At 39.1% G+C, this 17,654-nt stretch overlaps 1 protein-coding gene across 1 annotated transcript in view; it reads left to right on the forward strand.

The window, feature by feature from the left end:
• Positions 1–16,260, forward strand: part of PCSK1 (proprotein convertase subtilisin/kexin type 1) — a 42,232-nt gene extending 25,972 nt beyond the window's left edge. Inside the window, exons 10-14 of the mRNA XM_046667475.1 lie at positions 8,098–8,331; positions 10,622–10,779; positions 12,148–12,281; positions 14,082–14,243; positions 15,880–16,260. Coding sequence (XP_046523431.1) covers positions 8,098–8,331; positions 10,622–10,779; positions 12,148–12,281; positions 14,082–14,243; positions 15,880–16,260 — 1,069 coding nt within the window. The remainder of the gene's footprint in view (positions 1–8,097; positions 8,332–10,621; positions 10,780–12,147; positions 12,282–14,081; positions 14,244–15,879) is intronic.
• The last annotated feature ends 1,394 nt before the right edge of the window (positions 16,261–17,654 follow it).

Raw genomic sequence — 17,654 nt, forward strand, 5'->3', positions numbered from 1 at the left:
ACTAGATGCAGAATTGTTTGTGAGTGTGTGTATGGCATTTTCCTGGGCAGTGCTTTGTAGGTTCCATCAGATTCTCACACTGTTCATGATTTAAGAGACATTAAGAGTCTACGATATCCCTGGTGCATATTAAGAATTTAATTCCTTTCATTTTGATTCAATCATCAGTAAGATGAACACAACCTATCTTAACATTTATATACTTCCTGCCAAAGTACATAGAGATTATTGAGATGTCTGTTCTCACATGGACAATTTTCTGAACTCTATTCAATTGTCTATACCGAGATGATTAGTTCAGAAAATCTGAATGCCGGAATGTCTAGAAGTGTCCCTAGATGGTCAAGGTTAGAAGGATCATTTAACCATGTGCCACTCCTCAAGAAATAACTGTGGAGAATGAAGAAGAACTCGGGGCTAAATTTATCAAGAATAATAACATTCAGTATTCATCATGTTCTTACTACGACCAGGCACTGTGCTAACCTCTTTATAAACAATACTAATCCTTACAACATCCTTGTGACATAGAAATTAAGAGTTACATTTAATAAATGAAACTGAGGCTTAGAGAGGTTGAGAAATGTAACCAAGATCCCACAAAGAGATTCAAAATGAGGTCTATCTGACCCCAAAACCTGTGCCACCAGCAACTACACTACACTACCTCCCATTGCCCTGTAAAGAAGAGGAAACATTGAATGCCAGCCCATCATCCCCTCAAAGAGAGGGGGGGTCAGAAGATGGGGGCTCATAAAGGAACATCATAGCTCTCATCTGTCTATGAGTTCCTCATCAAAGGCTCCTGTCTCAAGCAGACTACTTACTATGACACAGTAAATATTACACAGCTGGAGCACTGGGGATCGTGAAGAGGAGAGGGAAGAAGAAAGAATGGCTTATGGCTCAAATATATAGAGAGGAATACTTTCCTTCCTTAGAAGAGTGTTTCTTGGACACCAGCATATATAATAATCACCTTATTCTGCATAAACCTTGAGAGTTTATTTAGTATACAGATTCCTAAGTCCTATTGCCAGCAACTCAGATCCAGAAGTTTCTGGTATTTGGCCTAGGAATCCACATTTTTAACAAGTATCCCAGGCAGTTTTAATGCTGGTAGTTATCTTAGCCAAATTTTGAGAAACAGCTGCAATAAAGAGTTACTTTAAAACTGTGTTTTCCTAACACCTCATCCAGCTGTGATTGGGAAGATCCCCATTAGGGTACTTAATAAGCATATCCTGGATATATATCTATATATATACACATATACACACACACACGCTAAGGGATACGTATATATATATATACATGCACACTAATAAAGACAGGAACTGCTTAGATAAATGCCCATGGCACCATTATTATGTAGTGAGAATATCTAGGAAAGATGGCAGAAAATAGCCTGTCTTCTGAAGAGAGTGCAAAGGAATCAATAATTTGTAATAAAGAACAAAGATTTTGAAGTGAAATATTGAATCCCCTCCCACCTTTGGAGGCATTAAACAAACATGAACCAATCTCCTGTTTTCATTAAAGGCTGGAGAAAGGGCAATGGACTTTCAATGCTGCATGAAACCTCTACATAAATCCCATTAAAAAAATCCTTGACTCATTGGGTTGTGAAGTGTTGGAAAGTCTCCAGGTTAGAAAATCTTCCACATCCAGGCTCACTTTGATGTGATTAGAGGCTGAACCAGGTAGCCTCTAAAACTTTTTCACTTTAGAATTTTGTCTTCAGATTTCTTTCCCTACACTCTTCTAATTAGAAGCAATGCTTCACTTCAACGTTTAATTCCATAACCCTTATTTTCTATAAACATATCCTTGATTAGCAACCCAATGCAGTATTAAAAAATTTAATTATTGTGGATGCTGTTGAGCACTAATTAACAAAGGAAGGTTTTCAGCAACGAGATTCACTATTGTTAGAAGCTCCTTTTCATTTATGAAATGCAATCGCATGAATGAAGAAGAACTTTGTTAGGAAAATTGGCTTAATTTTTCTAATTGCATGACAATGAAGCCTCCTTAAATATTTTGCAAAGAATAAGTAAAAGAAAATAAAAAACAATGAAACTTGCAACTAAATATAAAACAAACGCTCTACTATAGCAATATAGAAAGTCTATCCTTTGTGTTTGATTATCATGATGATCACTATCAAGACCCTGCCTTATGCTTCCATAGTACACTTCATCCCAACCTCCATAACACACCTGTTCACACTGATGGTCTGAATGGGAGGTTGGTATGTTGCCTATTGACCACCTTGATAAGGGGCTTTTACCTAAAACTCCCTTTAAAAGACTGGAAGGAAGCAAGAATTTCAATAAAAGTGCTTTATAGGACAGACCTGGTTTCTACACTGAGAAAATAGCCATTTATGCTCAGCTAGTTAGTTATTCCTGAATGTGGGATGGCCGGCGTGGAAACAAGATCTACAATGAGGTATTTATGACATTGGGCAGATAGGAGGTCTGAATAGCAAGGAATTCTGGAGGTTGTCACACTCAACCCTCTCATCTTATAGATGAGTCAGCTCAGGCCCAGGGAGATGAAGTGACTTGCTTTAAGGTCACCCAGGTCCTTGGTAGTAGAAGATAGTTTAATGTGTCTTCTGTTACGCCCTATTTTGACTCCATGATTTGGAAAGATTTCTGATTGTCTTAATTAGTTATATGTTTGCATTCTCTCTTCCAACTCTTATTATTTTAGCTATAACATAGACAGTTTTTTTTATTATAAACATAAAATCATGTCCTACCCTCAGATATTTTGGTTCAGCAAGTGTGGTGGGACTCAGGAACTTTACAAGAGTAAAGTTATTCTTTTTATTATTTACAAGAGTACCAGGTGATTATGATGCAGGCTGTCTGGAACCCATGAGAATCACAGAACTGGAGTCTTTCTAAGGCCTCCATCAGTCACTCTGTGGGGTTAAGTGATGTTTGTCAGGCACTCAGCTGAGCTGAGAGTGTACTGAGCTGCCAGGTGTCAGAATAGTCAATTAAAGCAACAAACCAAAAATGAAAGAGTTAAGCCTTTAATGGCTCACTTGGTGGTGTAAGCCAGAGTCTAAAACCAGAGAAAATGCTGACTCCCCCTATTCCATTTTCCCCCACGGACAGGTGCACCAGTGGAGGGTCAGGTGGAGCAGCACAGACATGGGAGTTGTCTCACTGCTGAGGGAGCCCCAACAAAAGACTCTCTTAGTTTTATGGACTCTGGGGTGCGGATGGGGTGAGGTGGAAGGCCAGGAGTGGAGAAGTACTGGGAACTGAGTCAGAGTGGGATAAAGTGTCTTCAAGGTTTCTCCCTCCTTCCCCCGTAAGGAGGCCTTGGCAGAGACACCTGAAGAAGACCTCTGACCAAGGCCTCAGATAAGAAGACCTAGGAATGAAGTCGCAGGGGCTAGGAATGTAAATATGGGAAGAACTTGACCAGGGAGGGGCGCCTGAGTTCTTGACTGCAACTCCCTTCAGAAACTGCGATGCATGGTCTGTGCACACAGGCTGGCGCGGGGAGGGCAGCTTCCCTGTGAGGCCCGCCAGGTAGAGTCTTTGTAATGCCTGTGATGAGGCCGGGATTTTTAACCAGGAGCTGGACTCCTCAATGTTCAGGAATGTACATTGCTTCTTTCTTGTCACCAGGGGATTGTTTAACCAGTAAATTATGGTCTCTGGGGAGAAAACAGCAAATTGAGCCAGAGTCCCCTGATGGTTATTTCACAACCTAGTGATGAGAGAGAAACCTTGAGGACTAAACACTTGGGCATTTATTTATTAAATAATGCTTGATTAGCTTGATAGAAACAATGCAGGTCTCAAAGCCAAGGAAAAGTTTGAGATCTTGAAAGAATCTCATGACAAGTGGCAATAAGTTTTAAAATTATATTTGGGGCTATTTAACACTTAGGTACCTTCAATCATCCAACCAGCCAATATTTACTCAGCATATACCTGGCATATACATCCAGCCAACCAATATTTACTCAGCATATGCCTGCATTCTTCTGAGACCTTGCTACACATCGCAGAAGAAGGCAGATAAAAATCTCAGCCCTTCTCATGGCTAATTCTAGCAGGAGAGACAGATATTAATAATACACAAAACAAATGAGTTGTCCCATGTGTTAGAAGGTGATAAGTACTGTAGAAGAAAAAAGTATAGCAGGATAAGAGAGCTCAGGAGCATGTGGGGAGAACTGAAATTTTAAATAGGGTGATCAGAGAAGGCTTCATCTTCTTTTTAATAGACCCAACAATCCCATGCATCTCTGATTTATCTTTATATTGCTGCTAAAGTAAGTTTACTAAGACTTCTGATTATACCATTTTCTTGCTCAAAAATCCTTGATGATTCCCCATTGCTGAAAGGGTAAAGTATAAGCTCCTCTTCCTGGCATTCAAATCCTCGCTCTCTGGCTCAGTACTCCTCATTGCCTCTTCCCTGCCCCAGCAGACCAGACTATTCACTGTACTCTGGCCACATCCTGTACCTTCCTCCCTCAGAGGTTTGGCTCCATTGCCTCATCCCCTTTTCTCTCTCTCCACTTCACTTTGTTGTTGTTAATTTTCTTTTTTCTTAATTTATTTTATTGAGGTCACATTGGTTTATAACATTATATAAATTTCAGGTGTACATCATTATATTTTGACTTCTGTACGGACTGTATCCTGTTCACCACCAAACGTCTAGTTTCCATCCATCACCATACCCAATATGTATGTGCCCCTTTAGCCCTCCCCGCACTCACCTCCCCTCTGTTAATCTCCTTATCTGAGTATTTGTTCATTTGTTTATCTTCCACATACAAGTGAAGTCATACAGTAATTATCTTTCTCCCTCTGACTTATTTTGCTTAGCATAAAACCCTCAAGTTCCATGCATGTTGTTGCAAATGGAATGATTTCGTCATTTTTTGTGGCTGAGTAGTATTCCATCGTATATACATACTATATCTTCTTTATCCATTCACCCATTGATGGCCACTTAGGTTGCTTTCCAGTCTTGGCTATTGCAAATAATGCTGCAGTGAACATAGGGGTACATGTATGTTTTCAAATTAGTGTTTTCATGTTCTACTGGATAAATACCCAAAAGTGGAATACCTGGATCATATGGCATTTCTATTGTTAATTTTTAAAGAAATCTCCATACTGTTTTGCATGGTGGCTGCACCAATTTATATTCCCAGGACCATATGAGAGCTCCTTTTTCTCTATATCCTCTCTAAGACTTGTTATTTCTTGTCTTTTTAATAATCGCCATTCTGATGGGTGTGAGGTGATATCTCATTGTAGTTTTGATTTACATTTCCCTAATAATTAGTGACATTGAACATGTTTTCATGTGCCTATTGGCCATCTGTATATCATCTTTGGAAAAATGTCTGCTCGTATCCTCTGCCTATTTTTTGATTGGGTTGTTCATGGTTTTTTTTGTTGTTGAGCTGTATGAGTTCTTTATATATTTTGGATATTAACCCCTTATCAGATATACGATTTGCAAATATTTTCTCCCACTTGGTGGGTTGTCATTTTGTTTTGTTGATGGTTACCTGCACCATGCAGAAGCTTTTTAGTTTGATGTAGTCCCGTTTGTTTATTTTTTCCTTTGTTTCCCTTGCCTGAGTAGTCAGGGTATTTGAAAAGATACTGCTAAGACCAATGTCAAAAGACATACTGCCTATGTTTTCTTCTAGGAGTTTTATGGTTTCAGGTCTTACATTCAAACCTTTAATCCATTAATTATGAGTTAATTTTTGTGTATGGTATGAGACAATGGTCTACTTTCATTCTTTTGCATGTGGCTGTCCAGTTTTCCAAACAACATTTATTGAAAAGATGCTCCTTTCTCCACTGTGTTCTCGGCTCATTTGTTGAAGATTAGCTGTCCACAGATGTATGGGTTTATTTATGGGCTCTCAATTCTGTTCCATTGATCTGTGCCAGTGTGTCTGGTTTTGTGCCAGTACCATGCTGTTTTGATTACTATAGCTTTGTAGTATATTTGAAGTCAGGGATTGTGATCCTCCAGCTTTGTTCTTTTTTCTCAGGATTGCTTTGGCTATTTGGGGTCTTTGTTTTTCCACATACATTTTAGGATTCTTTGTTCTATTTCCGTGAAGAATGTCATTGGAATTCTGATTGGGATTGCATTGAATCTGTAGATTGCTTTAGGTAAAATGAACATTTTAACTATGTTTACTCTTCCAATCCATGAGTATGGAATATCTTCCTATTTCTTTATGTCTTCTTTGATCTCTTTCAGTAACGTCTTATAGTTTTCAGTGTATAAGTCTTTCACCTTCTTGGTTAAATTTATTCCTAGATATTTTATTATTTTTGTTGCCATTATAAATGGGATTATATTCTTGATTTCTCTTTCTGTCAGTTCATTGTTAGTGTACAGAAATGCCACTGCTTTTTTTTTTTTTTAAGATTTTATTTTTTCCTTTTTCTCCCCAAAGCCCCCCCGGTACATAGTTGTATCTTCTTCGTTGTGGGTCCTTCTAGTTGTGGCATGTGGGATGCTGCCTCAGCGTGGTTTGATGAGCAGTGCCATGTCCGCGCCCAGGATTCGAACCAATGAAACACTGGGCCGCCTGCAGCAGAGCGCGTGAACCTAACCACTCGGCCATGGGGCCAGCCCCAATGCGACTGCTTTTTGAATGTTGATTTTGTACCCTGCAAATTTACTGTATTTGCTAATTATTTCTAATAGCTTTTTGTGGATTTTTAAGAGTTTTCTATATATAGAATCACGTCATCTACAAATAGTGACAGTTTTACTTCTCCCTTTCCAATTTGTATCCCTTTTATTTCCTTTTCTTGCTTAATTGCTCTGGCTTGGACTTCCAATACTATGTTGAATAAGAGCAGTAAGAATGGGCGCCCTTGTCTTGTTCCTGATCTTAGAGGAATAGCTTTCAGTTTTTCCCCATTGAGTATGATGTTGGCTGTGGGTTTGTCATATATGACCTTTATTATGTTGAGGCACTTCCCTTCTATATTCATTTTATTGGGAGTTTTTATCATAAATGGATGTTGGATCTTGTCAAATGCTTTCTCTGCATCTATTGTCTCTCCCCTTCTTGACATTCTACCCACCCTTCAAAGTTCGGCTCAAATATTTCCTCCCAGTAAAGTCTTCCTAGATCTTTCCATCCTGAAAGAATTCTTTCTCCTCTAAACTCCTACAATACAGTATGAACAGATATAGTGTAGTTATAAAAAGACTTAGTTCTTTTACTAGATTGTAAGCTTCTTAAAGACAAGAACCACCTCCTTGAATATACCCACAGTATTCAGCATAGTGCCTTGAAAGAATGATTTCAAGTAACTAAGAGTTTCTTGACACTTTTGCTCTGTAAAGAAAAGATGCGGGGCTGGCCGAATGGTTGAGTGGTTAAGTTCACGCGCTCGGCTTGAGTGGCCCAGGGTTTCACCAGTTTGAATCCTGGGCACAGACATGGCACCGCTCATCAGGTCATGCTGAGGCGGCATCCCACATACCACAACTAGAAGGACTCACAACTAAAATAAATACAACTGCGTACTGGGGGACATTGGGGAGCAAAAGTAAAAATAAAATCTTTAAAAAAAAAAAAAAAGAAAAGTGGCAAGAAATATTTAAGAACAGGTAGCCAGCCTGTGCCTTTAAAGTCATCTGAGTCTTCTTAAGAAGGAAGTCAAGCCCTCATCTGTGGATTCATAATGCTGAAAATGCTAAAGCTGTTAATGGACAGCAGAAGACAGGAAGACACAAAGGAAATGTCATTTTTAACTTTTCTCCAGTTAGATTTAAGTAATTAGAAATCAAGGACCAAGTCCTACATTTCTACAATGCTAAAGCCCAAATTTTATTCATAGTAAGAGCTTAACTTACATGGCATGGGGAATTTTCAGTACTCTATTTTGAATTCTGAATGAAAAGACATACCAATAGTCATACACACTAGAATTACATAAGTACAGTTGCAAAAGGCACTTCATAATCTCTGAATGGAGATGCTTGTTTTTAGCGTTTGCATTTGCAAGGAAACTTCATTTTGTCCCTGAAAGATATTTTGGGTCATTTCCCTTCCAGTCCAAATCTCACCTGGCGAGATATGCAGCACCTGGTTGTCTGGACCTCTGAGTATGACCCACTGGCCAATAACCCCGGATGGAAAAAGAATGGAGCAGGCTTGATGGTGAATAGTAGATTTGGATTTGGGTTGCTAAATGCCAAAGCTCTGGTGGATTTAGCTGAGCCCAGGACCTGGAGCAGTGTGCCTGAGAAGAAAGAGTGTGTTGTGAAGGACAATGACTTTGAGCCCAGGTAAGTGACTCTAAGAATTTTAAACAAGTGTGTGTCCATGGCACTATTTGATTATGATGTTTGTCACTCTGCCTAATTCTTTTCTCACCTACCCTTCTGAAGTAGACAGAGACGGCATTTGACAGTGTTCCCTGTGGGTCCATGGAGAATCACTGAGAAATCAAAGATCTGTGAATCATGTTAGCATATTGGCATTTTCCTCTCATAGCCTACCTACCATATGGCATAAGTGTAAGGTACACCATTGTTTTACATACCACCAAGAAAAATCACTACCAATTAAACTATTACCAGCCATCAGTTTTAAGATTCATCCAAAATTCAAAGATATTAAAATAATTTTAAAAGTGCATCTTAGAATTGATGAAATGCAGCACTTGGCAACCAGTATTATCCAGAACCTTCCAAAAGAACCTCACTTCATGCCACAGTGTTGTGATTCATAACTTTTCCATGAAAGGTCCTTTATCATACTGCTTTTACATAGACCACACCTGGCCCACCACATCTGGCTATAGAATCAGAATTTGGTGTGACTATTTTGTTGAGTCTATCAAGACAACCATGATTATACTGAAGACCCACTTACACACAATGCCTAAGGATGGGAGGCTTAGGGCACGTGCATTAGGAAGAGAAAATCATTTCTTAAGAGGGTCTATTGCAGTAATGGACCACTTTTTGAAGGATATAAGACAAACCTGCCTAAATTTGATTCCAAAGCAAATAGCATTGTATTCAAATATCTGCGTTCCTTACCACTTTCTTTTCTTTTTACTGTGATAAGAAAACTTAACATGAAATCTACCCTCTTAACAAATTTTTAAGTGTACAGTACATTATTGTTGACTATAGGTAAAATGTTGTACAGCTGATCTCTAGAACTTATCTTGCTTAACTGAAACTTTATGCCCATGGATTAAGAAGTTACCATTTCCTGAAGCCCCTAGCTCCAGGCAACCACTATTCCACTCTTCGATTTTATGAATTTGACTATTTTAGAGAGCACAGAAGTGGAATCATGCAGTATTTATCTTCCTGTTACTGGCTTATTTCACTTAGCATAATGTCCTCAAGGTTCATCCATATTGTCACATAGTGCAGAATTTCCTTTTTTGTTAAAGCTGACTAATATTCCATTGTAAGTATATACCACATTTTCTTTATCCATTCATCTGTCGATGGACATTTAGCTTGTTTCCACATCTTGACTGTTGTACATAGTGTTGCAATGAACATAGGAGTGCTAATATCTCTCTGAGCTTCGGATTTCAATTCTTTTGGATAAATATCCAGAAATGGGGTTGCTGGATCACATGGTACCTCTATTTTTAATTTTTTTAGGAACCTCTATACTGTTTTCCATAGTGGCTGAACCATTTTGCATTCCTACCAAATGTACAAGGGTTCAAATTTCTCCATATCCTCACCAACGCTTGTCTTTTGTTTTTTTGATAATAGCCGTCCTGACAGGTTTTATAGTTTTGATTTGTATTTCCCTGATGACTAGTGATGGTGAGCATTTTTTCATATGTTAGTCAATAGAAATGTCTATTTAGGTCCTTAGCTCATTAGTGAATTGGGTTATTCGTTTTTTTGCTATTGAGTTGTGGGGGTTTGTATATATTTTGAAGATTAATTCCTTATCAGATATTGTCTCCCATTCTATAGGTTGTCTTTGCTCTGCAGAAGCTTTTTAGTTTGATGTAGTCCCACTTGTTTATTTTTATTTTTGCTGTCTGTGGTTTTGGTGTCTTATCTACGAAATCACTGTCAAGACCAATGTCATGATGCTTTTTCCCTATGTTTTCTTCACAGAGTTTTACAGTTTCAGGGCTTATGCTTAAGTCTTTAGCCCATTTTTGGTTGATTTTTGCATATGGTGTTAGATAAGGGTCCAGTTTCATCCTTTTGCTTGTGGATATCCAGTTTTCCCAGCACCATTTGTGGGAGAGACTACCCTTTCCCGTTGTTTGCCCATTCTTGAAATCATTTTTAAATCAGGAAATATGATGCCTCTAGCTTTGTTCTTCTTTCTCAGGAGTGATTTGGCTATTTGTGCTCTTTTGTGGTTCCACATAAATTGTGGAGGTTTTTTTTAATTTGGGTAAAAATCTTACCCATTGTCTTATGCATTAAAATTCATTTATACCCAATCCTGAATTGGGTTCTGCTCATAACAGGGAGAGAAAGCCTAGCTGAGTAGTTAAGGGTAATATGTACATATCTGCATAAAATGCAAGGAAGAAAAGATACGTTATATTCAGTGATGATTCTTTAATGTATTTAGAGCCTTGACAGCTAATGGAGAAGTTATCATTGAAATTCCAACAAGAGCTTGTGAAGGACAAGAAAATGCTATCAAGTCCTTGGAACACGTGCAATTTGAAGCAACGATTGAATATTCCCGCAGAGGAGATCTTCATGTCACACTCACTTCTGCTGCTGGTAAATTAAAAAAAAAAACCTTCAAGAGTTTCTTCTAAACTCTTTGTTTAAATTTTTAAGTGTAAGTTAAATAATTTCAAACCAATGATTGTTTTCGTTTATTTAGAGGACTAAGTCTTCCAATAGATATTTTTAAGTCTTAAAAAATATGCTAATTTTTAATTCATCTTTCTTGGCATCAGAACTCCACCCCACTCATTCCCACTGGTCCTTAGATAAACAGAGAATGAAGATTATTCAAATAATACCAATTAATAAACTTTCCTGGAGTCACACATTTTCAAGCTGTGCTCACTTTCCCAGGTCACTAATATATCATTTGTTTCTCTCAGGTAATGCATTATTGAAAGTTACTCTGATAATTAATTTAAAAAGCTGACAAATATATCAGACACATACGATAAATCAATTGAAAAACTGAGAATTCTGATCCATGAAAGAGGGTTGAAAAGACTAACAAATTTTTCATGATGATGTGATTAAGGCCACATGATATGATATCTGCACATCTCCCTTTCCTGAGAGGGTGCTAATTCAGAAGAGATCCTGGATGGGAAAGAGTTTGTGAGCCATAAACCACAATCCAACCAGGGGAAGCTATCCCAATACTCTTTCACGTTTTAGTAGGATTCAACGGACTAAATTCAATTTCTATAGGTGATACATGAGGAAAGATGAGTTACCTCTGTAATCTCCTTCCAGGATATGAACTTCCTAGAAGACTGGAGTAGGCTCTGTTAATTTTGGAGTTATGCTTTCTAGATGTCTTAGAATTGATCTGAAGTATTTGTGGAATGCTTTTTCATTGATAGCCCTATGGTTCATTTGACTGTTTCGCTTAGAAAGAAATATTATTTATTGATCTATAGAGAGCTTGGATTTGAAATTTTAGAGTTACTCCTAGTTTTTATATGACAAGAGATTATTAAATTAATCTAGCTTTATTTTTTTATGTCTACGTTAGATTATAGATTCAGGCACCAATTAAATTTTTAAGATTTCCTCTTGAATTTCAAAATGATAGTTCTACAAAAATGTATTTTGAGTCTTTAACTCTCTTCTTTAATGTAACTTATCTTGTAATTTTCTCTGAGCTTTCTTAATCAAATAAACCATAATCAATATATCCATTCATTATTATTTTTCTATAATACTTATTGAGAACTTATATGCCAGGCAATATGCTAAGTACAGTGGATAAAAACTTTTTCTTCTTGTGAACGTCTCTATTCTAGTCTTAGACTGAAAGTGAAAATTAAGAGTGCTAATCTCTCCCAGTTTTCATTTTCAGTTATTAGATGCTAGAGAGTATCCTTCTATCAGAGCTGTTAGGACATTCATTAACCTCTGTTTGTTGCATGAAAACAGGAACCAGCACTGTACTGTTGGCTGAAAGAGAGCGGGATACATCTCCTAATGGCTTTAAGAACTGGGACTTCATGTCTGTTCACACGTGGGGAGAAAATCCCATCGGTACCTGGACTTTGCGAATTACAGACATGGTAAGCATGAAGGCAAGGGTCTAGAAACGCAAGCTTACAAGCACTTTAAGATTGGTATCATCATCAATCAGGGCCCTAAGGAACTTTAATCATCCCTAGGAAAAGTAAAGAAAAGGTGTAGTGTTTCAAGCCATGCCCACTTGGCTATATAGATTAAAGAAAAAAAATAGATTAAGCACTAGCCATACTATAAGAAAGAAAAGAGATATGCTGATCCAGAATGTGACAGACTGGGACAAATCCAAGTGTTCCCATATCAGAACGCAGCCGGCCACATGACCTACTCAGCCACCAGAATCACCTGTATTCACAAAGACAGTTAAATGCTAGAGCAGCTTTGCTATGACGCTCTGCTGGGGTCACCTCAAGGCACTCTTGCAGATATTTACTGCAGTGGCTATTTAGAAGTAGCTTACTGGTTAGACAAGAGAGCTTATTTAATAGGACTTGTTTTGTTTCAGTTATGAAACAAACTGAAAAACATCTCTCATTTCCCTTTCATTCTGTTTGCTAACAGTCTTGGCTATCTTTCTAAAATTGTGACACACAATCACAAAAATACAGCAAGGAGTGTCTGAGAGAAAAGCCAAATACAGCTGAATTATTTATTTTTGCATCATTTCGCCAGCACTTTCTACAGGTCAGCAGAGAAATGAATAGAGTTTCAGATCTGAGTTCTCCCGAGACAGAAGTGTCATAAGCAGCAGCAGCACTAGATTTCCACGTCTAGATAATTTTTCAAAAAGAAATCATTTTAAGTTCCTGAAGATGTCAATTAAATTAAAACAAATTCTATAAACATTGTTACCTTTTTCTCCAAGAATAGCTTTCTCTTAAAGACTGCTAAAATTGTGATTTAGAAATAGAAGATGTAAAACTTCCTGCTCTCCCAGGGAGAAGAAGAAAACGTTCTTAGTAAGTGGTCCTGTTCTTGAGCTTGGCTTCCACTCTTTAATTCAACTTCGCCTTCAGGAAACTAAGAAAATCTATTTACTAAGACGGGACTATTTTATATCAAGTCTGCAAAATCTGACTTACACTTTTAGATTTTTTTAGATTTCAGCACACTATTTTTAACATAATCGTTACGCCTCTGAAAATTATTACTCTTCCCATAAATACATAGTTTTTAAGGACTGATTAATGCTGAAAGCTATTTAAAATACTTCACAGAGGCTGACTTTTTCCCAATGGAATGTTTCTACAAGTTGATAATTGATAAATATAATTCTATTTATAGAAGGTACAGTCAACTTTTCAAGAAGACTCCCAATATAGAAAACCAGGTTCACATATAGAGTTCTGCTTTTTTAATTAAATGAAGAAATGAATCAGTCTTTAAATTCTTGAACTTGTAAATGGTCAATGCTCATAGCAAGAACAAATCCAGTGATTTACTTTTCTGTATATAGGGCTCTACACATGGAATGCACAGAATTTTTTTTTTTTTTTTTTGAGGAAGATTAGCCCTGACCTAACATCTGCCGCCCATCCTCTCTTTTTGCTGAGGAAGATTGGCCCTGAGCTAACATCCGTGCCCATCTTCCTCTACTTTATATATGGGACGCCTGCCACAGCATGGCTTGACAAGTGGTGCATAGGTCTGCACCCAGGATCCGAATCGGGGAATACCAGGCCGCCAAAGTGGAATGTGCGAACTTAATAAATGCTGTGCCACCTGGCTGGCCCCCAGAATTTTTAAATTAGATTTTAACTATGAAATTCTTCTTAAATATTTTGAAGGAGTTTGTTTGATATTACTCAGAACATGCAGTAAAATTATGTATGCTTATACATTAGTCTGGAAGAATGCAAAACGAAGGAAGAATCGTGAACTGGAAGCTGATTTTGCATGGGACCTCTTCTCAGCCAGAACACATGAAACAGCCTCGTGTATATACATCCTACAACACCGTTCAGAATGACAGAAGAGGGGTGGAGAAGATGGTGGATTCGGGCGAGGTCTGTGTGGCACTGTTCTTGGCACGCTCTTCTTTGAGCCGTAGTAGACAGTGCAGTGAGGGAAGCTGCATGTAACTTTCAGGGAGGGCAGGAGTCAGAAGCGGGTGGCAAGGAAAGGGAGCGGGAGTGGCAAACTATTTTCCATAGGATGAAACCCTGTTATTTTTTAACGTATTCTTTTATCCAGAATTTAGAAATTAAAAGTAATGAATTCAAAATTATAAAATTCCCTAACATGAATTTTCTCCATTTATGACAGAGATCAAACTGAAAAGAGAGCTATCTTTATGTGTGATCAATCCACCTACCATTTGTATCGTACTTAGTTTTTAAGCATTTTTTACATTGTCTTGTCTAACGAACAATTCCTGCAACCTAGAAAGGGCAGACATTAGTATGTTTGTTTTGCAGAAAGAAAACCAAGCCTCCAGTGACCAAATGCTGTAGGTTTCCCTTTACTAATTCCTTAATCCACACTCCTTGGCAACTCCAAGGAGAGCTACAGAATCACAATTTCTCTCAGAAAATTTCAGAGGAGAGCTAAAGTCAGTCATTCATGTTCCTGCGCCTCAGCCTGCTGAGGCTGCCGGCTTCTCCCTTATCAGACGGCGGGCAGACACCACATTTTCCTTATCTCTGTAGCCCCCAGCATCTAGCACAGTGCCTCAGATATAGCAGGTAGGTTATCAGAATTTCTAGAATGACCTTCCCTGAAGTCTGGCTCTATGATGGGTGTTTGGAAGATATAAAGACACAGTATTTATTCAAGAAACTTATAAACTAGTTGTGCGAAGGCCTCAGCTCATATTCTGGCCCCATTTGTATTCTGCAAAGCAGCTTGCCCCTGGGACCCCACCCAGGGAACTTCTCTTCACGGTCCCAGAGGCAGGTTGACCATGACGGTGTTTCTGCCTCTGAGATTCTTTAGCGGGAATTAATAAGACCCGTTGTTTGTCAAAATGTTGAAATATGGTCCACAATGACTGACAAAGAGCTTCTTTTCTGAGATCGCCAGTTCCGCTTTACCTGGACCACCACTCCATTCTCTCCTGAGACGCCTTCTTAAAGCTCAGGGGCCGAAAGAGCAAGGAGACTCTGGGAAGCTACTCCCACATGACAGCAGTGTGGGTGCCTTCTGGATGAGCTATTAAATATCTTAATATCAGCTCCTTCCCAAAACATGGATGGGGCGGAAAGGGAGTGGAAGTGATAAACTGTATATTTTTTCATAGGATGAAAACTTATTATTTTTAAAATTTATTCCTGTATCCAGAATTTCAGAATTAAAATTAATGAATTCAAAATTATTAAATTTCCTAACATGAACTCTACTATAGCAGGCTGACAAGCGAAGGAGACCGATAGGGTATGGTGGTCTTCAAAACCACCAGAAATGAAGATATTCTTATTTCCATTCCATTTTACAAATGAAGTTCAAGGAGATTTAAAAGGTGCCGAGGGTACGTCTTGGAAAAATGGGGACTGAAACCCGAGTTAGTGTGACTCCAAGCCTCGTGCTGTCTCTGCTCCCGGAGCTGCCTCTCCAGGGGCAGGCAGTGGGCATGGGCTGTAGCTGGCTTGCGTGGCCCTAAATAATGAGCCTTCCTCCCTATGTCGGTGGCATTCTGTGTTTTAGGAGCAGCCCACACAAGAGAACCTGACCACGAACCCCCTGGCGTCAAAAAGCCCCAGCGGCAGCAGCAGCGTTGGGGGCAGAAGGGCCGAGCTAGCCGAGGGAGCCCCGTCCGAGGCCATGCTGCGACTCTTACAGAGCGCTTTCAGCAAAAACCCAGCCGCACAGCAATCACCAAAGAAGTCGCCAAGTGCAAAGCTCAACATCCCTTACGAAAATTTCTACCAAGCCCTGGAAAAGCTGAACAAACCTTCCCAGCTTAAAGACTCTGAGGACAGTCTGTATAACGACTATGTGGATGTTTTCTACAACACGAAACCTTACAAGCACAGAGATGACCGGCTGCTGCAAGCTCTGGTCGACATTCTGAGGGAGGAAAATTAAAATAAGCGTGTAGTCCTGAGTTGGAAATATTCATGCTTCTTCCCTCCCCTTAGATTTTGCCTGTGTCTGATGTGGTTGTTTTTGTCATTGATTCTTATGCTTATAATATCCTTTGAGGTACCTTTTCTTTTTCTCTCCAAACTGGACATTTGAAAGGGAGGAGCTTAAGTAGTAAATCCAGCTTCCTGAATTGACCATAGCTCTTTCAAAACACATCTACCCTGCCTGCACAAGTCAAATGTTTTGTTCTTTCTGGAGCCACAGTTCACACTTCCTCACACCACATTAGACTGCCTCCTTGGGCCCTCGCATTTCATTTCTCAAAAGAAAAGGCATAGCCTGGGCAACAGATTAATCTGAAGAAGTCATCTGCAAAGAACGAGAGAGAAAGAAAACTGTTCCTATAGCTTGTCCCCTGTCTCTGCCACGTGGTTCTTCTGATTTTCACGCCAAGGGAGGATTTGAAAGTCTCTCATAAAGAATTCACAATTAGAATCACACTCTAGGCTTTTCTACTCCAAAATACTACTTATTCTGGAAGTGGCCATCTGGTCAATTTGTGTAAAAGCTGGGTTATTTAGATCCAGAAACAGACCTCAAAATCTGCGTTATCTGGTTTGAGCAATTTTAGAGCATTCTTCTTTGTTTGGTGTGCCGTGTAGAGTCCTCTGTGGAGCTAAAGGTGACCGTGACTCATGCTGTGTGCTCTGGTCTGCCTCTATTTCCGCTTCTGAAGGTTTTCGTACCTGTCTTCTTTCTCAGCCACAAAGTCAGTCCTGACAGAACTAATTTATACTACTTTCTTGGAACAAACTTACACCTGCGACTTGGCAAATTCCTAGTCATAACTTTTTTTACAGTAATCATAGAAAACCATTCATAACATGGAGAACCAATGTAACAACAGGAAAATATTCATAATGGGGGGAGCCAACAGGATGTTTTGTTTGTTCGTTTTTAAGTTATATTCATTAGAACTGGTTTTTCTAGATCTTTCAAACTCAGTGTTCATTCCCTGACACTAAAGCCTCTTCCCCAGTCTTACAGCTCATAGTATTCAAATTCTCACCAAATTGCTTCTAAGCTTCAACTCAGAGGACGCATGCTGGCAGCCCACAGGCCACATTTGTCCCTCAGGTAGATTTTCTTTGGCATGTAAAATGTTTTTAAAATGTGAGTGATTATTGAAAGTATGAGATTTCACAAAAAACCTCATTCTCAGACCCACCTTCTCTCATGGCAACAGTTGGCTGGGGCTGAGTAGTGGGTGCCCAGCTGGGCTTGAGTGCCAGGTCCCCGTGGCACCCTGCTCCCTGCCACTTACAGCGGTCACCTTCCTGCTCTGCACTTGGTAGGCATTTGATTTTGCCCGCTCCTGCACCACGTGAACATGT

The sequence above is a fragment of the Equus quagga genome, chromosome 7, assembly GCF_021613505.1.
Source record: "Equus quagga isolate Etosha38 chromosome 7, UCLA_HA_Equagga_1.0, whole genome shotgun sequence".
Lineage (NCBI taxonomy): Eukaryota > Metazoa > Chordata > Mammalia > Perissodactyla > Equidae > Equus > Equus quagga.